Genomic DNA, 21,941 nt, shown 5'->3' on the forward strand with positions numbered 1-21,941 from the left:
AAAATGAACCATCTTACTGGAAATCGTATCTTGATAGTTTTAAGACAACTTGAATCAACTACACTATCTTGAGTTTTAGTCCCTCTTCTAAAAGGACTGTTACTTAAATTACACCAATTCCTGACTTTGTTTATTGTCATTTTGTAAAATGGAGGCAAGGGAAAAGTGATTCAGAGAAGACATTGTATTGTTTCTGATTACTTTTACCTTTATTTTTGAAGCATAAAGGGTATCAACAGTGCTGAGTTAAATGCAATTTCTTTTTAGTTTAAAGTTTACGGTGGTAAGTGATCCTCTGGATGAAGAAGAGAAAGAATGTGAAGAAGTAGGATATGCATATCTTAAACTGTGGGAGATCCTGGAGTCAAGAAAAGATATTCTAGAGCAAGAACTAGACAGTAAGTAACTTTTTTTTTTTTAATTTTCGGTTCTAATTATTTCTAAGGAAATCATCCTAATAATGAATTACATTTTACCTTCAATACATAATTATCACTATGAAGTTGATGAGACACAAACTGGATTGAAATCTTATCCCTACAACTGGATTTATTTCTGGATCCAGCACTAAAGTAGTCAGTTGTGTATTTTAGCCCCCATATACCTGATTACAACTAGAATTGATTTTGAATCTACAATGTTGAAAAAGGGTTTTTTGTTTGTTTGTTTGTTTTTTTGAGACGGAGTTTCGCTCTTGTTACCCAGGCTGGAGTGCAATGGCGTGATCTCGGCTCACCGCAACCTCCGCCTCCTAGGTTCAGGCAATTCTCCTGCGTCAGCCTCCTGAGTAGCTGGGATTACAGGCACGCGCCACCATGCCCAGCTAATTTTTTGTATTTTTAGTAGAGACGGGGTTTCACCATGTTGACCAGAATGGTCTCGATCTCTTGACCTCATGATCCACCCGCCTCGGCCTCCCAAAGTGCTGGGATTACAGGCTTGACCCACCACACCTGGCCCCGAAAAAGGGGATTTTTAAAAAGATAAGTTCTTGGCTGGGCACAGTGGCTCACGCCTGTAGTCCCAGCACTTTGGGAGACCAAGGTAGATGGATCACCTGAGGTTGGGAGTTTGAGAGCAGCCTGACCAACATGGAGAAACCCTGTCTCTACTAAAAATACAAAATTAGCCAGGCATGGTGGCATATTCCTGTAATCCCAGCTATTCCAGAGGCTGAGGCAGTAGAATTGCTTAAACCTGAGAGGTGGACGTTGCAGTGAGCTGAGATTGTGCCACTGCACTCCAGCCTGGGCAGCAAAAGTGAACTCCATCTCAAGAAAAAAAGGGATAAGTTCTTTCATTTCAAATTTATATGTCAGAACTTTGGATCTCTCTTGAACATGTTTATATAGGCAGCTAACACCCATTCTTTGTGTTATCATGCACTCAATCTTTTTTTTTTTTTTTTTTTTTTTTTTTTTGAGATGGAGTCTTTTGCTCAGGCTGGAGTGCAGTGGCACAATCTAAGCTCACTGCATCCTCTGCCTCCCAGGTTGAAGCAATTCTCCTGCCTCAGTCTCTTGTGTAGCTGGGATTACAGGCATGCGCCACCACGACTGGCTAATTTCTGTATTTTTAGTAAAGATGGGGATTCACCATGTTGGCCAGGCTGGTCTTGAACTCCTGACCTCCAGTCATCCGCCTGCCTTGCCCTCCCAGAGTGCTGGGATTACAGACATGAGCCACCATGCCTGACCTATCCTGTCTCTTGAAAAAGACATCAACTCTCTCCTCTTTCCTCACATTCACTGGTCATTAAGTCTTATCCATTCTACTTGTGAATTGACTATGCTCTCCTTACCATAATTTTGTCTATAATTTCATTTTCTTTTTTTTTTTTTGAGATGGAGTCTCACTCTGTTGCCCAGGGTGGAATACAGTGGTGCGATCTCAGCTCACTGCAACCTTCACCTCTCACGTTAAAGCAATTCTCCTGCCTCAACCTCCCGAGTAGCTGGGTCTACAGGCACCTGCCTCCATGCCCAGCTACTTTTGTATTTTTGGTAGAGATGGGGTTTCACCATGTTGTCCATGCTGGTCTCGAACTTCTGGACCCACGCAATCCACCCTTCTTGGCCTCCCAAAATGTTGGCGTTACAGGCATGAGGCCCCTGTGCCTGGCCCCCTTTCATATAATTTCTAAACTGTCTTCCTGCCACTGGTTTCTTCCACCCTATTTCCATCTACTTTTTTTCTTTTTATTTATTTATTTGCCTGAAGATTGGGTTCTACCCATTTCCATCTACTATAGTGGATGTTTCTGTGTAATAAATTTAATCACTGCTGCCTTTTAAAATCCTTTTACACTTTGCTGTAGGTCATGTTTTAAAAACATTTGTGCCGGGCGCGGTGGCTCACGCCTGTAATCCCAGCACTTTGGGAGGCCGAGGCGGGTGGATCACGAGGTCAAGAGATCGAGACCATCCTGGTCAACACGGTGAAAACCCGTCTCTACTAAAAATACAAAAATTAGCTGGGCATGGTGGCGCGTGCCTGTAGTCCCAGCTACTCAGGAGGCTGAGACAGGAGAATTGCCTGAACCCAGGGGGCGGAGGTTGCAGTGAGCCGAGATCGCACCATTGCACTCCAGCCTGGGTAACAAGAGCGAAACTCCGTCTCAAAAAAAAAAAAATTTGTATCTGAATACCTTTAATTGGACCTGCTCTGTTCAGTCCTCACTGCTCCCATTAGCTTACATACCTGGATGTCACCTATCTATCTGCTAGGATCTTTAGAAACTTAAGATTTCCCACTAGACCAGTGTTTTTCAAATTTCCAGTTACAGCCCATTAGTGGATGTGAAACTGAATTAGTAAATCACAATGGGAATTTGAAAACAGCAAACCAAAACTGCGGGAAAGAGAACAGAAATTAAGAGTACATTGCACATACTGTTTTGTGAAACTTTTTAAATGTAATGTTTAATAAATCATGATATAAAATTATTCTTACTGATCATTATAAATATTTTTTGAGGAATACTCCTTCTCAGACCCTAAGGGTTACAAAGTTCAAATGTTAGGTAAGATTCTTCATTGTATTCCTCTAGAATCTTTCCAACTATGATCTTGAGCAAGGTATTTAACCTGTTTCCTCACCTATAAAGTGGGAGTAACAGTATGAGTCCCTGTCTCAAAGAGTTGTGAAGATTAAGGGAGCACTTAAATAAAGGATGAAGGGAGAAGATTAACAAAGGGGGCTGGGCATGGTGGCTCATGCCTGTAATCTCAGCACCTGGGGAGGCCAAGGCGGGGGCGGATCATGAGGTCAGGAGATTGAGACCATCCTAGCTAACATGGTGCAATCCATCTCTACTAAAAATACAAAAAATTAGCAGGGCATGGTGGCACACACCTGTAGTCCCAGCTACTGGTGGGGGCGGGTCCGAGGCCAGAGAATCGTTTGACCCTGGGAGACGGGGGTTGCAGTGAGCTGAGATCAGGCCACTGCACTCCACCCTGGCAACAAGACAAGATTCAAAAAATAAAAAATAAAAAATAAATAAAGGGGCATAGGGCAAGCACCGTATCTTTGTAAGCCATTTTCCAATTCACTTTTTTTTTTTTTTTTTTTGAGACGGAGTTTCGCTCTTGTTACCCAGGCTGGAGTGCAATGGCGCGATCTCGGCTCACCGCAACCTCCGCCTCCTGGGTTCAGGCAATTCTCCTGCCTCAGCCTCCGGAGTAGCTGGGATTACAGGCACGTGCCACCATGCCCAGCTAATTTTTTGTATTTTTAGTAGAGACGGGGTTTCACTATGTTGACCGGGATGGTCTCGATCTCTTGACCTCGTGATCCACCTGTCTCGGCCTCCCAAAGTGCTAGGATTACAGGCTTGAGCCACCGCGCCCGGCTCCAATTCACTCTTAAACATGCTGTGCTCTTCCTGGTCTCCCAAGTAGTTGGGATCATAGGCATGCACCATCATGCCTGGCTAATTTTGTATTTTTGGTAGAGACGGGGTTTCTCCATGTTGGTTAGGTTGGTCTTGAAGTCCTGACCTCAGGTGATCCTCCTGCCTTGGCCTCCCAAAGTGCTAGGATTACAGGTGAGAGCCACTGGGCCTGGCCCTACCTGTATTTCACTACCTCCTGCATTTCCCTCCAATAAGACTGTTTCCATTCTACTTTACGGAATTCTTTTTCTTTTGGGCGGGGTTTCACCGTGTTGGTCAGGCTGGTCTCGAATTCCTGACCTCAGGTGATCCGCCCACCTTGGCCTCCAAAGTGCTTGGATTACAGGTGTGAGCCACCATGCCTGGCCTACTTTACGGAATACTTATCAGTTTTCCTAATTGCCAAATCTCACGATTTTTTTCAATTTTTTAAATTTTTTTGATTGTCTCGATGTTTCCCAAGCTGGGATGCAGTCTTTTGATCTCAGCTCGCTGCAGCCTCACCCCCCAGGTTCAAGCAATTCTCCCTGCCTCAGCCTCTGAAGTATCTGAAATTACAGGCATGTGCTACCGTACCCAGCCAATTTTTGTGTTTTTCAGTAGAAGCTGGGTTTCACCATGTTGGCCAGGCTGGTCGAACTCCTGAAGTCAGTTGATCTGCCTGCCTCAGCCTCCCAAAGTGGTGGGATTTGTACAGGCATGAGCCACTGCACCTGGTTAGAAATTTTGATTATCACTCTCTGGGTATTCTGTTTCCTTCGTAGGTTTCTTTCTTGTCTGTTCTTCAAATTTTGGATTGTCATCATTGAATTCTTTTTTCTCTATATAGACCCTCTTCCTGATTATATCCACTGAGTTTTGTAGTCTAGAAATAATCTCAAATCTAGGTTTCTAGACCAGATTCTACTTTTTTTTTTTTTGAGATGGAGTTTCGCTCTTGTTACCCAGGCTGGAGTGCAATGGCGCGATCTCGGCTCAGCGCAACCTCCGCCCCCTGGGTTCAGGCAATTCTCCTGCCTCAGCCTCCTGAGTAGCTGGGACTACAGGCATGCGCCACCATGCCCAGCTAATTTTTTGTATTTTTAGTAGAGACGGGGTTTCACCATGTTGACCAGGATGGTCTCGATCTCTCGACCTCGTGATCCACCCGCCTCGGCCTCCCAAAGTGCTGGGATTACAGGCCTGAGACACCGCGCCCGGCCTCTAGACCAGATTCTAAATACAATCTAGACTTAGCGCAGACTAGATGTCACTGCTTGTATTTCCTATGTCCCCTTGGTACCTCAAAATCCCTTGATTACAACTTTGTACCTTGCATTCCCTCCTGCCCACCATCTTGTTATCCAAATTAGAATGGCTATCCTTAATTCCAAGCTATTCCTCACTCCAATCACAAAAATTGTTTACACTTCTTTTTTCTATTATTTTATTTATTTATTTATTTATTTAATTTTTTTGAGGCGGAGTTTCACTGGTTACCCAGGCTGGAGTGCAATGGTGTGATCTCGGCTCACCGCAACCTCTGCCTCCTGGGTTCAGGCAATTCTCCTGCCTCAGCCTCCTGAGTAGCTGGGATTACAGTCACGCACCACCATGCCCAGCTAATTTTTTGTATTTTTAGTAGAGATGGGGTTTCACCATGTTGACCAGGATGTTCTCAATCTCTTGACCTCGTGATCCACCTGCCTTGGCCTCCCAAAGTGCTGGGATTACAGGCTTGAGCCACCGCGCCCGGCCTATTTATTTATTTTTTTAATGAGATGGAGTTTCGCTCGTTACCCAGGCTGGAGTGCAATGGCTCGGTCTTGGCTCACTGCAACCTCTGCCTCCTGGTTTCAGGCAATTCTCCTGTCTCAGCCTCCCAAGTAGCTGGGATTACAGGCACGTGCCACCATGCCCAGCTAATTTTTTGTATTTTTAGTAGAGACGGGGTTTCACTATGCTGACCAGGATGGTCTCCATCTCTTGACCTCGTGATCCACCTACCTCGACCTCCCAAAGTGCTGGGATTACAGGCTTGAGCCACCGCGCCCGGCCTGTTTACACTTCTTAAACGTTTTGAATCTGTCCCCACCTCTCCATTATACTTCAGACCTTCATCCATTACTCCCATTCCTCTGAATTACTGCAATATCCTAACTATTCTCCCTGGTTTAACTTGTGTCCTCTTTGACTGTATTATCCAAACAGTAGTCGTCTTTCAAGATCCCTACATACTACAACAATCACTTGTGGTATTTTCAGTTGAAATCACATTCCAAGACAGACAAGGCTGTTATGTGGCCTGTACAGACTCATTCCTGCCACTCCTTGCAGTTTTCCAAACACGTTCTTGTATATTGATACATTAAGCGTCTTTTACTTTCTGAACACTTAGCTCATGAATTATCTCCAGAAATCCTTTTCCAATTTGTCCATTCTGGTGTAGGTGCACCTTGTGCTTTCATTTATTACAGTACCTACACACACTGTTGCAATGATCCTATTTTCCTTTTTCCTCCACTATTCATTTAGTATCTCCAGTACTTAACCTGACAAATATCCCAAAGTATTTAACTGAGTGATACTGCTACCTGACATTCCCCCCACCCCACCTTTCCCAACAGTTGTTAACCCTGAAGATCTGGCTACCCCAATAGGAAGGCTGAAGGTTTCCCTTCAAGCAGCTGCTGCCCTCCATGCTATTTACAAGGAGATGACTGAAGATTTGTTTTCATGAAGAAACAAGTGCCATTCAGATCTCTGAGGGAACCATAGTAAAGTCTCTTATAAAGTAACTTGCTACAACATGAATTTGTTTTACTGTGATGTCTAGTATCTCTCAACCTAATGATAAAAGTTCAGAATGGTCAAAGTTTCTTTTGTGTCGCTAGCTAGCTAAAGGCATTTTTCTCTAATGCCTTACCACTTTACCAGGCAAGAAGCAGGCTTGCTTTCAGGAAATGAAAAATGATCACAAAAGGTGAATTTACAAAAACAAACAACAAAAAAAACCCAGTTTATTCATCTTTTAGTTCTTCCAAAATTGAAAATATCAAGTCCTACTGCTAAGGAGAAAAAAACAAACATAAAATCCGGGACCCCTCCCCGCTTCTTCTCTTAAAGTCAGAGCATGGAAGGAACTGCAGTGGGACAGGTGGGTGCAGAGAACCAGAAGGGGAGGATGGCAAGATAAACTCCCCAAATACTTGAAAAGCTGTTCAACAGAAACTGATAAATATGGAACAATGCAAGACAAGTTAAAATAAGGAGCAGCAGTGCTGAGAGGCTGTGTTGTAGATATGGCCTCCCTTCCTCTTCTCATCAGGGTATTCTAGGCCCAAGGCATGATTTGCCCCTTCCAGATCTAAATGTTGATTCCTTTGAGCTTTCCTCTAGATTTCACTAGAAGCAGTACGCGAGGAACAACCATTCTTCCTTATATATACCAAAAAAAAAAAAAAGACAGTGGTAATTTTGCCTTCTATCATTGTACCATGTGTGCATTTGTATGGAGAAAATAACCAAGCCAGGGAGTATCACTGCTTCTTATGTCTTCCAAGGCAGCAGAAATACCTCAGAATCTGCATGAGGTAAGAAAGCAGGAAAACTCAGATGAAGGCACCAGCCCAATCTGCCTCACTAGCTCAAGTTGTATGGATTATCACAACCGTCAGCAAATTTCCAAGAACCTTGAGTATTGCAAAGATAAAACTTAGAGATGTGAGGAAGGTCATGGCAGAAGGGTAAGATGGAGGATTGAATGTGCTGGTCAAGAACCATGATACAAGTAATTAAGTCACCTTGTACCACTGTCTTGGAAATACAGCTTTGAGACACCAAATAAGATGTCAAAAGCCATTGCTGTCCTGGCAGAAGGTGACAGGAAGAGAGAAGAATGAAACAATATTTATTAACAGCGGGATCCTCCTGTCTTCAAGAACACCTCCTCCCTTGTCATCTGAATGGGGCCACTGGCACGTGTCCTGGTGGGCCTGGAATTCCCCGAGTAGATTGGTCCACACAAATGGCCCCCTAAACCCATAAACACAAATGGCAAAACTTCAAATGAAAACAAAAGGAAAAATACAGTTTCTATGTCATGTAAAATTTTCAGGGGTTGACTGGAGGAAGAATGGAGCACAGGGCCAAAGTTCAGAAGTTACTTCCTCTTTTTCTTGGGGGGTGCAGAGCTGTGTCTGGAACCACGGTTAGAGCCACGGCCCGAACTGTGCACAGATGCCTTCCTCTTCCGGCTCATACTTCGACTCTGTTCTTCTTCTTCCTCGTAACGACTTTCTCGGTCCGCTAAATAGAAGAGGGATTATTAACGATACGTAAACTTTAGATACCTAATGTTACTGGATAACATGAGATAATAGAATTTATTTTGGAATTAGACCCAAGTTTTAATCTTTATTAAGTCACTAGTTGTGATCTTGGGCAAGTACTTTCTGAGCCTTGGTTCACTTACAAAAGGGAGAATTATTTTAGGGTTTTTTATTTACAAAAGGGAGAATTATTTAAGGGTTAAATACAAAAGGGAGAATTATTTAAGGGTTAAATAAAAACCTACGAGAAGTACCTATTCCCAATGCTTGGAACACAGCAGATATTATTTTCTTTCTAGCTTTAGACTTTTGTTTGGGGTTTGGTTTCAAAGTACTAGATTAGCATTATAAAGACATTCCTAACCTGGAAGAAGCCTAGAAAATGAAATTAAAGGATTTAGGTTTGTAAACTGAGTAGGCTAATTCCTGAGTCTTACGTGACTATGTGACTATCAAGGCTATAGGCAAGATAGGGGCTTGGGCAGATGAAAACAGCAGTTAGGAACAGCACTACCCACTGGGGAGTATGGACAGATTCCAGACCTCATTTTCTCCTTCAAAGTTGTATCTGTGGCTCGAGATCAGTTTTACAGTGTTCGTTTGTTACTCTCATTAGGCCATCAATACTAGCCCCTCAAAATACTGAAATGTGTTAGAAATCTGTGTGTAGATCCAGAATAAAAACAGATTTTTGAAAACCTTTTCGGGCTTCTTCCTCCAGTTCATCCCAATCTTTTCCACTCTCTTCTTCACTACCCAATGATTCCTTGGAATAGTCTGGAAGAAAATTGATTAAGCATTAGTCATCATGCAGAAAATGAAATGGAATGACAGAGTTCTTCTCTTAGTCTAAAAAAAGGTAGTTTTCAGAAATGATATATTAAGAGACCAGGATGAACTTTATAATACTAACCTGACTCTTCTGCTTCTGATGAATAATCTTCATCACTGTCCTCCTCTTCCTCTTCATAATCATCTTCTGAAGGATTAAAAGTCTCATCTTCAATTTCAGACTCTGAATCCCCTTCCTCAGCATCACTCCCCTGGTGGGTCAGGGCATAATAAACATATTTTTCACATTTACCTTATTAACTTGATGAATTAATTCAGCCCACACAGTATATCAGCATTTACATGAAGAAAACAAGAGCAAAAAACTGAGTGATCAAGAGACAAAATGACTTGTTTAAAATCAGTGGTCAGGTACAATTATTTTACTATTTTATTTCTGAAAAATTCACTTTAGCTTTCCTTACCTAGGGAAATTAACAACAAAGACTTTCTGTATTAATGTATCACACAGACGTCAAGTGGACCATTTTTTAGAAGATAATTTTTGCACAATGTCCAGAAGGACTTTTTCCCTAAATACTAAGAAATTGAAAAGTTTTTGTAGTTTCAATAAAATATTGTCAGGAGCTACCACTGCGTAATCAATGTATCATTTACCTGTAAAACTAATTTGAAGAAACAATATCAAGTTGTGTTCAGAACTCCCACATGGCCTGGCCCCTTATGTGCTACTTATATGCCATTCTAACTGACCAAATGATAGTGGACAACACCATGTACCAGAAAAGAAACCCCACACTCACGCACCTCACCCTCAGGCTCCAGGAAAGACCAGCCACCTTGTTCAAAGAAGCCCTCGGGATCATCAACAATGGTCTTCATGATTTTAGTCCAGTTGAGGGACTGTACTCCTTCTGTGTACTTCAGGTCGCAGGAACTAAGAGAAATGACATGACAAATCAATCTTCCATATTTTCTGTATTCAAACATCTGTGAGCAGATTTTTTTTTTTAACACAGTGTCTTGCTCTGTGACCCAGGCTGGAGTGTAGTGGTACAATCTTGGCTCACTGCAACCTCTCCCTCCTGGGTTCAAGCAATTCTCCTGCCTCAGCCTCCTGAGCACCTGGGATTACAGGTACATGCCACCATGCCTGGCAATTTTTTGTATTTTTAGTAGAGACAGAGTTTTGCCATGTTTGTGGGGCTGGTCTAGAACTCCTCACTTCAGGTGACCCACGTGCCTCAGCCTCCCAAAGTGCTGGGATTACAAGTGTGAGCCACCCTGCGCAGGCTGGTAGCAGATATTCTTTGTACTATGCCACCAGAGCTGCTCTTTGATATCCTAGAGCACTAGCCCTCACAACAGACCAGCATTCCAACTGAAGCAAGCTTTGTCCTTCACCCAAGTCAGAGCTTATCCTCTCCCATTTTCTTCCTTAAACACCAATTTCCCTATTCTTCACTTAGTCTTCTCTCCTATTCACCCATGCTTTTCCCTCTCTGTCACTGATTTCATTCTTATTTCCCAGTAGTCTTAACTCATGACCACTTCTGCGATTCTGTTTTTCACTACTATAGTTAAGAAATATGGACAATTTCCAGCTGAGTGTGGTGGCTCATGCCTGTAATCCCAGTACTTTGGGAGTTCGAGGTGGGTGGATCACGAGCTCAGGAGATCGAGACCATCCTGGCTAACACGGTGAAACCCCATCTCTACTAAAAATACAAAAAATTAGCCAGGTGTGGTGGCATGGGCCTGTAGTCCCAGCTACTCAGGAGGCTGAGGCACGAGAATCACTTGAACCCGGGAGGCGCAGGTTGCAGTGAGCCGAGATTGCACCACTGCACTCCAGCCCAGATGACAGAGCAAGACTCCATCTCAGCCGGGCACGGTGGCTCAAGCCTGTAATCCCAGCACTTCGTGAGGCCGAGGCGGGTGGATCACGAGGTCAAGAGATCGAGACCATCCTGGTCAACATGGTGAAACCCCGTCTCTACTAAAAATACAAAAAACTAGCTGGGCGTGGTGGCGCGTGCCTGCAATCCCAGCTACTCAGGAGGCTGAGGCAGGAGAATTGCCTGAACCCAGGAGGCGGAGGTTGCGGTGAGCCGAGATCATGCCATTGCACTCCAGCCTGGGTAACAAGAGCGAAACTCTGTCTAAAAAAAAAAAAAAAAAAAAAAAGACAATTTTCAATGGCCTTCCTTCTTCAACCTTCCACTGCTTTCCTATGTGTTGTTCACTTGATGCAATATCTATATGAAGGTAGGAATGACTTTTTTCCCAGTACCTAAAGTGCCCTGTATTTAGAAAATGCTCAAATGACTTTCTCTTAATTCACTTCTGCTGAGGAGAGGTGAATCAGAGTGGGTAAAGAAGAAAAAACTGGTGTGGTGACACTATTGTCACTAAAGAAATGACAGTAGTAAGGATAACAACAACCAACCATAAAACTGCCTGAGATCACCACTGGCAAAAATCCACTTTAGACAACATACACGGAAATTTCTGCTTCCAGTCATGATGGAGTAACAACAACTAGGTTTACCTTACCACCTGAAACAACTCCAAAACAAAATATGGAACAGTTTTCAAACACTGGATACAAAGCAGCACAAGACCATCATTCCTCAAAGAAAGAAACAAACTTGCTTGCCGGGCGCGGTGGCTCAAGCCTGTAATCCCAGCACTTTGGGAGGCGGAGGCGGGTGGATCACGAGGTCAAGAGATCGAGACCATCCTGGTCAACATGGTGAAGCCCCATCTCTACTAAAAATACAAAAAAATTAGCTGGGCATGGTAGCACATGCCTGTAATCCCAGCTACTCAGGAGGCTGAGGCAGGAGAATTGCCTGAACCCAGGAGGCGGAGGTTGTGGTGAGCTGAGATCGCGCCATTGCACTCCAGCCTGGGTAACAAGAGCAAAACTCCGTCTCAAAAAAAAAAGAAACAAACTTGCTTGAACCCGGGAGGGAGAGGTTGCAGATTGCAGAGGTTGTAGTGAGCCAAGACTGCGTCACTACACTCCAGCCTGGTGACAGAGTAAGACTCTTTCTCCCCACTCCCCCAGAAAAATGCTATTGTAAATATGCTCCACATTGGCTGAGTGCAATGGCTCATGCCTGTAATCTCAGTACACTGGGAGGCCAAGGTGGCAGGATTACTTGAACCCAGGAGTTTGAGACCAGCCTGGGTAACAATGAAAATTTTAAAAAACCTTAGATTTTTATTTTAAGGGTATATAAACTATTTTTGGGAATCAGGAAAAAGTGAACAGCTCCATTACCTAATAGGTCTCAAGTTTTCAAGTCTTGGTCTATAACAAACAAAAGGCAGTCTCACCTTAAGTGTATCAGTAGACTTTAATGCACAACATACCACACTTAAATTCTATAATTCAGGGTTCATGGGATAAATAGGAGATTGATGGCCGATTTACTTACTTCAACCATTCCTTGATGGGGTCAAGAGAGGCTACAGGAATGGCATTGATCATAGTCACTTTCTTGCTGTAGTCCTTGTAGACAATTACCATATCAAAGTTCTTCAGGTGAAACTGGACCCGCTCAAAGTGAATCAGCTCCACTTCATCCAACGTCACCACAAAAGGTGGCTGTCAGAAAGAAATGGAATCATTAGCATATAAGTATTTCCCCCAAAGCAATATTTCAAGTAACTTTCATGATCTAAATCATTACACAAAAGACAACTAAGCTGTTTTATGGGCTTTATTGAAAGACTGAAGCAGTACAATATACTAAGAAGCCACAGTATAAGGATCTACAAGATCAAAATCATCCTTCAAGGAGAAGAAATTCGAGGAAACTATGTGAATTATTTAAAAGAAACTATTTAAAAAGACATTATCTTAAAAAAAAAAAAAAAAAAGAAAAAAGAAAGGTTCTTGCTGTGTTGCCCAGACTGGTTTTGAACTCCTGGCCTCAACTGTTCGTCCCACTTTGGCCTCTCAAAGTGCTGGGATTATAGGTATGAGCCATCATGCCTGCCCTAAAGAGACTTTATAAGTATCACTTGGCCAGGTGCGGTGGCTCAAGCCTGTACTCCTAGCATTTTGGGAGGCGAAGGCAGGTGGATCACGAGGTCAAGAGATCGAGACCATCCTGGTCAACATGGTGAAACCCTGTCTCTACTAAAAATACAAAAAATTAGCTGGGCATGGTGACGCGTGCCTGTAATCCCAGCTACTCAGGAGGCTGAGGCAGGAGAATTGCTTGAACCCAGGAGGCGGAGGTTGCGATGAGCCGAGACTGCGTCATTGCACTCCAGCCTGGGTAAAGAGCGAAACTCCGTTTCAAAAGAAAAAAAAAAAAATTAGCCAGGCAGTGGTGCATGCCTGTGATCCCAGCTACTTGGAGGTTGAGGTAGGAGATTCGCTTCAACCCAGGCGGGCGTTGCAGTGAGTCTAGATGGCGCTCCAGCCTGGGCAACAAGAGCAAAACTCCATCTTGAGGGGTGGGGGGAATAAGTATCATTTGTTCAGTGAGTTTTAAGTCTAAGTAAATATCAAAAATGAAAATCACAATAATTAGAATAAAAAACATCTATCCTCCTTTAATTTCTTACTAAATGGAGGTAAGAAACACTCACCCATTCTGTAGCATTTACCAGTGCACTACTAGTGGGCTGAAGGAGGCAGGTACTCCTATAGGGAGCTCCATTAAATCTGGAAGAGAGAAATTTTAAGACTGAGCTCATCACAAGAGAGACTGCTGCTGCCACAATAGACAAATTTCTTCCCTCTCCCCATTCCAAACAGCTCCAGCATACTCACTGGAGACTCATCTCCAGAGGAAGCCTCTTAGAGTTAGCCACTCACTTAAACCCTTAAACATTTCCAAGAAGAAATGGATGTCTCAAAGATTACTAGTCATAGGAAGAAAGGGCATAATATGTTAAATTATTATTAAAGGAAGAAGAATTTATTGTACCAAAAGGCAGACCAGTAAAACTTCAGGCCAAAAAGAAGATAAGATATGCTACCCCAAGTCCCTAAAAGGCACTTCGAATTCCAGTTCCTCCTTAGTTAGAGCCTCTACTTTCTCAATGAAATTTTTAAAGGCTGTCTTCAGTTTGTGCCTCATTTCTCGTTCCATCTGTAGAAGAAAAAAATATCAAATATAGCCATCACATTTGTTAACAGTAACTCCCCTCAAGTCTGAAGTGCTTTCGCACTTAAAAAAAAAATTTCAACTTTTAAGTTCAGGGGTACATATGCAGGATGTGCAGGTTTGTTACATAGGTAAACATGTGCCATGGTGGTTTGCTACACAGATCATCCCTGAAGTGCTTTATAGTACTTAATTCTCATAACTATGAAACTAACATGTACATATACCTTATTTAAGGCCACCATGCCATTAACTGTCAAGCTGAGTCTGCAACCTAAGCCTAAACTATTGTAATGCACCATCTCAGCAGATACTTGAGTTGCTCTGCACAAACAGATCCAGGGTTGTTTATTTTTTGAGATGGACTCTTGCTCTATCGCCCAGGCTGGAGTGCACTGAGCTATCTCAGCTCACTGCAACCTCTGCCTCTTGGGTTCAAGAGAGTCTCCTGCCCCAGCATCCCAAATAGTTGGGACTACAGGTGCACACTACCACGCCCAACTAATTTTTATATTTTTTAGTAGAGATGGGGTTTCACCATGTTGGTCAGGCTGGTCTTGAACTCCTGACCCTCAGGTGATCCACCTGCCTCGGCCTCCCAAAGTGCTGAGATTATAGGCATGAGCTACCATGCCCAGCTCAGGGTTGTTTATAAAATACAATCCCTGAACTTTGGATTTGGCCTCATCCTCCCTCACTATCCTGCAAATACTATACTAAATTTCACAGACCTGCTCAGCATAGAGGTCATCTCGGTCATGCATATGTTGATGTTTCCCCAAGTCCGTGGTTATCTCTCCGACTTCTGTGTAGAACTGCACATCTGTGTGCCGCTTCTTCCCAAACATGATGGCATTCTGCCGGCATAAAGCAGAAAGACAACAAGTCAGAAACACAAAAGTATCCGTGATGGAAATGGGAGTGATCCAAACTTGGGCCTCCACAGCACGCATGCAAAGATAATTAAACCATCCCTGGTGTCATCACAAATAATGAGGCTTGGGAATGTAAAACAGTGTATATTTTAAAAAGTGCTCTTACTTATTATAGCAACTTTGGAAATTATGCTGGTAACAAATTTTATCTAAAGCAAAACCTATTTTAGAAATAGAAATTTGGAGATCTCATATATTTTGCTGGCCATTGCGTAACACACCAAAGGAACAAACATGCTTATGAGCACCTTCTAGATGCCAGGCCTTGCGGCCATTAGAGGCATTATTTCATTTAACCATCTTAATGTTCTTATGTGAAAGGTGATTTTTTCATCACTATTTTATAGGAAAGAAGCTGAGAGAAATGAAGTGTCTTGCCCAAGAGCTTATAGCTAGTTAAGTAGAAAGGTATACCTTGAGGTGAAAGTGCAGGACAATAATCATTTCTCCATCACAGGGCTGGAACAAAGCATGCTTAATATTATTGTACAATATATCCACTTTGTCTCCTCGAACAGATGTGAAGCGGAAGCCTGGGGAAAAGAAGGAAGAAATGTCAAGCAGTATAGTTAGGTTAGGCCAGAAGGCACTGCAACTCTTCTGGCTGATTTGAACAGGGTCAGAGGACACAGGAACAACTGTATAGAGCTTTCCTTTCCTTCTGGCCATACAGCAGTGTTAAGTACATTCCTCCCAGCATTTCCTTGTCATACCTTATTGGTACCATGCTCTAACCAACTCAGCTAACTGGCCGATGACTCCTTGTCATACTTTATTAACTGAGCTGTCATTCCTACAAATGTGCCCCTGAAGACAAAGCCTAAGCACAGGAGAGATTATCCATACCATTGACATGGGCCTCTAGTGAGCCTTGCATCCTCTTCTGGGCAATATTGGGGCGAATGTATAGATCTTTCAGTTTGGGATTACTCCGGTTTAGATTGATCACAAGTGAGTCTTGTTTTACAATGCCCTAAGCAGGAAGAAAATTAAAGCGAATTGTCACATATCCTTATAAGTCTCCAAAAAATACATGTCCTTCTTTGCAGAATATTTTGTCTGTGTTCAGGCTCACCTCCTTCTCTTTCTCTTCGGCTTCTCGAGTTTTATAACGTTTCTGTACTTCTTTTATAATTCGGAAAGCATTCTGAAGGTTCAAGGCTGGTACTGTCTGCTCACCAGGTGCCTTAATATTTGAAGCTCGGTATGTACTGTCAAAAAGCAGGAGCATTTATAGACATTTCTTTTTCAGGTCAGGGACACTGTACTGATTACTTTATCTTATAAGAATCTTAATCTCTACTTTTTTTTTTTTGGAGACAGGGTCTGGCTCTGTCACCCAGGCTGGAGTACAGTGGCCCAATCTCAGCTCATTGCAACCTCTGTCTCCCGGGTTCAAGCCATCCTCCCATGTCAGCCTACCAAGTAGCCGGGATTACAGGTACATACCACCATACCCAGCTTATTTTTGTTATTTTTAGCAAATACGGAGTTTTGCCATGTTGACCAGGATGGTCTCGAACTCGTGGCCTCGTGTGATCTGCCTGCCTCTGCCTCCCAAAGTGCTAGGATTACAGGTGTAAGGCACCATGCATGCCCATTCCCTTTCTTTTTCTTAAATGGAAAACGTTACAAACACCTAGTCCATTGAAGTGGGAGAAATCACATTTTCATTTTTTCAAATCTGGCCTAACATCTCCAAATTATTCCATTTCACACCATGAAACTGTAGAATCTAATGTGGCACCAATTTTCTAATGCAAAATAGGTTTATTAACACTTATTTTCATGATTACTATTTTTTTTGAGACAAGGTCTTCTCTGTCGCTCAGGCTGGAATACAGTGGCAACATCAGGGCTCACTGCAGCCTTGACCTCCCAGGCTCAAGGGATCATCCCGCCCCAGCCACCAGAGTAGCTGGGATGACGGGTGCACACCACCACACCTGGATCCTTTTTTTTTTGAGACTGAGTCTCGCTCTGTCGCCCAGGCTGGAGTGCAGTGGCGTGATCTTGGCTCACTGCAACCTTCCCTCCTGGGTTCAACCAATTCTCCTGCCTCAGCCTCCAGAGTAGCTGGGACTGCCAACACCTGCCACCACACCCAGCTAATTTATGTATTTTTAGTAGAAATAGGGTTTCACCATATTGGCCAGGCTGGTCTCAAACTTCTGACCTTGTGATCCATCCGCCTTGGCCTCCCAAAGTTCTGGGATTACAGGCATGAGCCACTGTACCCGGCCAAGTTTTTTTTTTTTTTAGTAGAGACAAGGTCTCACTATATTACCCAGGCTCTAAATATGTTTAGTAAATATAAAATATTGACCATCCTGAAAATAGTACAAAGTCAAGACGGCAATCTGAAACAAGTATCAACGAGGAAGGCTTTGCCATTTAGTAGGTAGGGAAAATGCAGCAGAGAATGAAATGTTTCTGAGTACCACTCCAGAAAGGATGGGTCTGGGCCTAACTATTTTCGTGGAGACTCACATTTCCTTGACAAAAGTCGCTTCAGGGTTAGGAAAGATGTTGCCTTCATTCCTGCCCAGAGCACTGCCTGGGCAATAAAAGTTGATTCGCAAGTAAGTATAATCTCCTTCCACGGACATACTTATATTCTGTTCAAAGGAAAAGCATAAATAGTAAACAGATTTCTTTCCTAAACAGAGATTAGTAGTTTGAGAGATGTGAAAATTAAGTTAGGAGTTACAAGTTGACTGCTCTTAACCTTAATCTCAATCTAATAAACTTACGTAATTCATCTTTTTAAAAATGAAGTATTTTTTTACCCCTCAAAAAATCTCTGAATTCTCAAAGTACCTTGTAACAGGAATACAACTACAAGTTAAGTAATGCTTAAGTAAACTTGAAAGAAAGATAGGCAAATTACGTTTCTAGACTAGTTGAACTTTCTACTAAGTGAAAAAACTGGAAGAGGGAAGAGAATGACAGAATAAGAGCAAAGTCAATAAACTGAACAGAGTCTGAAGGAGCCTATTGTGGGAGACATGATCAATGCAGATTATTTATGGCAAATACAATTCCTATTTTAAGAAATGGTTTGGATAAAACCTGATGCATTCAATGTTAGTACCTTGATAGTGGCAATGTGAAAAGGTGTTGCAATGCCAAACACAGGCATTATTACAGTCTCATATTTCTTATCGATATAGATCTTCATTTCCCGAATATGTGGTTCCTTAGGCATCAGAGACGGGTTTTTATAGGACACATTAGATTTGCGAGCTCTGGAGTGAGATTAAAAAAAAAACTGAGAAATTTTTGTAGTCACACAGAACTTTAAGATAATCTCACTGCTCAATGCAAACTCTTACTTCTGAATCTGCTGCTCTCCCTTTTGTTCAGTCAATCGCCTCTTTGCTTCTTCATTGAGTTGAGCTGCTAGTTCTTTCTGATGTGCTCTTCGCTTCTCTTCTGCAGTCATTTCATTCTGGTGAATGGAAAATCCAATTTATCACAACATGTGAGCCATATGATAGCTTTAAAATCAACGTAATTTAAAACAGTAAACTTACTCTTGTTCTTTCTGTAAGTAATGCTGCTCGAGAACCTCTTCCCAAAAGGTCCTCTGCCTCATCTTTCTCCTCCTCCTCTTCTTCCTCATCTTCATTCTATGGAAAAAGTCAGAATCAAAGAATGAAAAATTTTTTTTTAATTTGAGACAGAGTCCTGCTCTGTCACCCAGGCTGGAGTGCAATGGCGCAACCTCAGCTCACTGCAATCTCCGACTCGCAGGTTCCAGAGATTGTCTTGCCTCAGCCTCCCAAGTAGCGGGGATCATAGGCAACCGCCACAATGCCTGCCTAATTTTTTTGTATTTTTAGTACAGACAGGGTTTCTTCATGTTGGCCAGGCTGGTCTTGAACTCGACCTCAGGTTATCCGCCCACTTGGCCTCCCAAAGCGCTGGGATTACAGGCATGAGCCATTGCACACGGCCAAAAACTGAAATTTTAATTGTTTTAGCCAATGTTATTTAACTTTTTTATAACCTAAACATCCTATACTACTCATCTATCTTCTTCCTACCTTTAGGAAAATCCCTACATTCTTCACTTTCTTCTTCACAGAAGTGAGCACAGTGGCAGGGCCATCCTAGAATTAAAAGGAGAATGAAGGCAAATAATTTAAGAGGCAATTTCATTTTCTAACCTAGTATATGGCTGGGCAATGCTTTGAATCTTCTGGCCACTATAATGTTTGACAATGAATATAGTTTTTATCCTTCTAACTTCTAACCTCTCATCAGGAGCTATTTTTTTTGTCTTTTGTTTTTGTTTTGAGACAGAGTTTCGCTCTTGTCACCCAGGCTGGAATGCAATGGTGTGATCTCAGTTCACTGCAACCTCTGCCTCCCAGGTTCAAGTGATTCTCCTGCCTCAGCTTCCTGGGCAGCTGGGTTTACAGGTGCGCAACCACCACGCCTGGCTAATTTTTGTATTTTTAGTAGAGCTGGGGATTCACCATGTTGGTCAGGCTGGTCTCAAACTCCTGACCTTAGGTGATCCACCCACCTCGGCCTCCAAAAGTGCTGGGATTACAGGCGTGAGCTACTGCACCTGGCCAGGAGCTACATACAATATGGGAGGCAACACTGGGTAATCATTAATACAGATTTGATTTGAAGCCTGGCTCAGTGGCTTTTTAGCTCAGTGACATTTGGCAAATTACTTAAACTTGTCTTCGCCTTTAATTTATCTGTAAATGGAGGTAATAAGAGTATCTACTTCACAAGGTACTATTTCAATGAATTAATGTAAACTGCTTAGCTTATGATAAAAACACTGAAATATTTGTGCTTATTATTATTAAAAATCAGTTCCTGCTGATGGAAAGAAGCCAGTCACAAAAGACCATATAGGGTATGACTGAATTTACACTGCCCCAATTTAGAAAATCCTTAGTAAGAGAACATAGTTTAGTCATTGCCTAGGTCTGGAGGACCAGTGAGAGAAGGGAAGAGGAATGGGGAGTGACTGCTAATAGGTTCAGGGTTTTTTCCTGAGGTGATGAAAATGTTCTCAAATTAGATCGTAGTGATGGTTATACAAATGTGAATATACTGAAAAATCACTATAATTGTAACATGTTGAATGGGTGAATTGTATGGTATGTGAATTGTATCTCAATAAAGCTGTCATTAAAAAGAAAAAAGAATACTCAGTTTCATTATTAGTATCAGTTCTGATATTATCATTATCACGGTTCAAGCCACAATATGACAATATGATTTAATGGTTTAAATCATTCCCTATACCTGGACTACAGTCTTTATTCCTAGCTGTATTACGGTAGGCTGTCACATGGATTCTTCCCCTTAGCTCGCATTTAACAAAGGAAGGAAGAAAACAACAACACAGGGTCCACAAAACATGCCTCAAAAGTTAGTTCATGAACACTCAAACGTTTAAGAGGCAATACACACCTCATCCACAAGCACTGTGTCACCAATGAACAGGGCATAGGTTTTCTCTTCTGGCTTTTTCCCCTCCTTATTAGTTAGGTCTGAGAATCCTAAATTGATGCTGAAAACCATTCCTAAAACAGCAAAACAAGGATCAGTCTGTGGCGGTGATGAGGCAGAGAGGTGTAAGACACATGCACAACCAAAGATAAAGCTAAAGGAAATAACTCACAAAAGTATTTTCCCATTGTACGTGAAACTTACCTTTCTTCAGTTTGTATTGATTTTTACTATTGATTACTAGGGAGCCTTCACGGAATTCAATTCCCATCCCAAATCTGAAAAGAAACGGATCAACATCAGCAAAAGCCTAAAAGATCTCTAACATGGATCAAGTATAATACATTTATTTCAACTTTCACAATAAGACAGGCAAACATGTTTGAAATGATTTACCCCTGCTGACCAGTTAGAAAAGAGGATTCAAAGACAGTCTTTGGCCTCTAAATATGCTGTATAATCCCATGGTGAAAAATAATTTCCTAATTATCTTGTGTAACATTGATTATATCAAGTCTTTTAAAATTTTAGCTAATTTGCCTACATTTAAACTTTAACCTTCTACCATAAAATCAAGTCAGAGGAGTTCCAATAAACAATACAGAGATTACACTACCAAGACAATAGGGACAATTTTTAGTGGAACATTGGTAACCAGATTCCTAAGACTTGGTATATAAGTCAATAAATTTCCTCTGGTCTATGAGAGAAGTCCAGAAACTACATACCACAGACTAGTTTTCATCTAAAGAGTGCCTAGAGCTTTGTTTCCCAAAATGTTCTTTGTTCCGCAACACATTATTAAGTATTTCTAGGTGTTCAGTGATAAAATACATTTGAGAAATGTATAAAATACATTTGAGAAATACACTGGATTGAATAAACAAACAAAAACAAAAACAAAAAAATCAACGCGACATGGGTGGCTCACACCTATAATCACAGCACTTTGGGAGATCAAAGCATGAGGATTGCTTGAGCCCAGAAGTTCAAGACCAGCCTGGGCAACATGGCAGGACCCTGTTTCTACAAAAAATAAAAAAATAAGCTGGATGTGGTGGTACATATCTGTGGTCCCAGTTACTGGGGGCTGGGAGTGGGGGGGATGCTGAGATGGGAGGATCGCTGGAGCCCGGGAGGTCTAGGCTGCAGTGAGCCATGACTGCGCCACCGAGCTCCAGCCTAAACAGAGAGACCCTGTCTCTCAATAAAAAGATAAAACCTTAAAATATTAGGACATCTCAGAGTATTTAAGTTGCAAATATGCATGGAGGAAATACAGTATGTATTAATAATATTTCCTAACATCTGTAATTAGATCCTGGAATACCTATGGGCTGCAACACCATACTGGTCTGGAAACATCTCTCTTATACACTTGGGAGAATTTAAA

General features: G+C 42.2%; 2 protein-coding genes across 2 annotated transcripts in view; one reads left to right on the plus strand and one right to left on the minus strand.

The window, feature by feature from the left end:
• The window catches only part of RPGRIP1 (RPGR interacting protein 1), a 94,320-nt gene extending 87,632 nt beyond the window's left edge, over positions 1-6,688 (plus strand). The window contains exons 24-25 of the mRNA XM_039468888.2: positions 268-398; positions 6,502-6,688. Of these exons, the coding sequence (XP_039324822.2) occupies positions 268-398; positions 6,502-6,614 (244 nt within the window). The 3' untranslated portion in view covers positions 6,615-6,688. The remainder of the gene's footprint in view (positions 1-267; positions 399-6,501) is intronic.
• A 186-nt stretch (positions 6,689-6,874) lies between these two features.
• Positions 6,875-21,941, minus strand: part of SUPT16H (SPT16 homolog, facilitates chromatin remodeling subunit) — a 36,003-nt gene continuing 20,936 nt past the window's right edge. Inside the window, exons 9-26 of the mRNA XM_003924354.4 lie at positions 20,753-20,826; positions 20,510-20,622; positions 19,114-19,179; positions 18,601-18,696; positions 18,400-18,515; positions 18,159-18,312; positions 17,555-17,682; positions 16,140-16,275; positions 15,911-16,037; positions 15,479-15,597; positions 14,861-14,986; positions 14,002-14,114; positions 13,609-13,684; positions 12,444-12,613; positions 9,805-9,934; positions 9,119-9,248; positions 8,905-8,982; positions 6,875-8,182 (exon numbers count right to left, since the gene is read on the minus strand). Of these exons, the coding sequence (XP_003924403.1) occupies positions 8,037-8,182; positions 8,905-8,982; positions 9,119-9,248; positions 9,805-9,934; positions 12,444-12,613; positions 13,609-13,684; positions 14,002-14,114; positions 14,861-14,986; positions 15,479-15,597; positions 15,911-16,037; positions 16,140-16,275; positions 17,555-17,682; positions 18,159-18,312; positions 18,400-18,515; positions 18,601-18,696; positions 19,114-19,179; positions 20,510-20,622; positions 20,753-20,826 (2,098 nt within the window). The 3' untranslated portion in view covers positions 6,875-8,036. The remainder of the gene's footprint in view (positions 8,183-8,904; positions 8,983-9,118; positions 9,249-9,804; positions 9,935-12,443; positions 12,614-13,608; positions 13,685-14,001; positions 14,115-14,860; positions 14,987-15,478; positions 15,598-15,910; positions 16,038-16,139; positions 16,276-17,554; positions 17,683-18,158; positions 18,313-18,399; positions 18,516-18,600; positions 18,697-19,113; positions 19,180-20,509; positions 20,623-20,752; positions 20,827-21,941) is intronic.

This window comes from Saimiri boliviensis, chromosome 2 (genome assembly GCF_048565385.1).
Source record: "Saimiri boliviensis isolate mSaiBol1 chromosome 2, mSaiBol1.pri, whole genome shotgun sequence".
NCBI lineage: Eukaryota > Metazoa > Chordata > Mammalia > Primates > Cebidae > Saimiri > Saimiri boliviensis.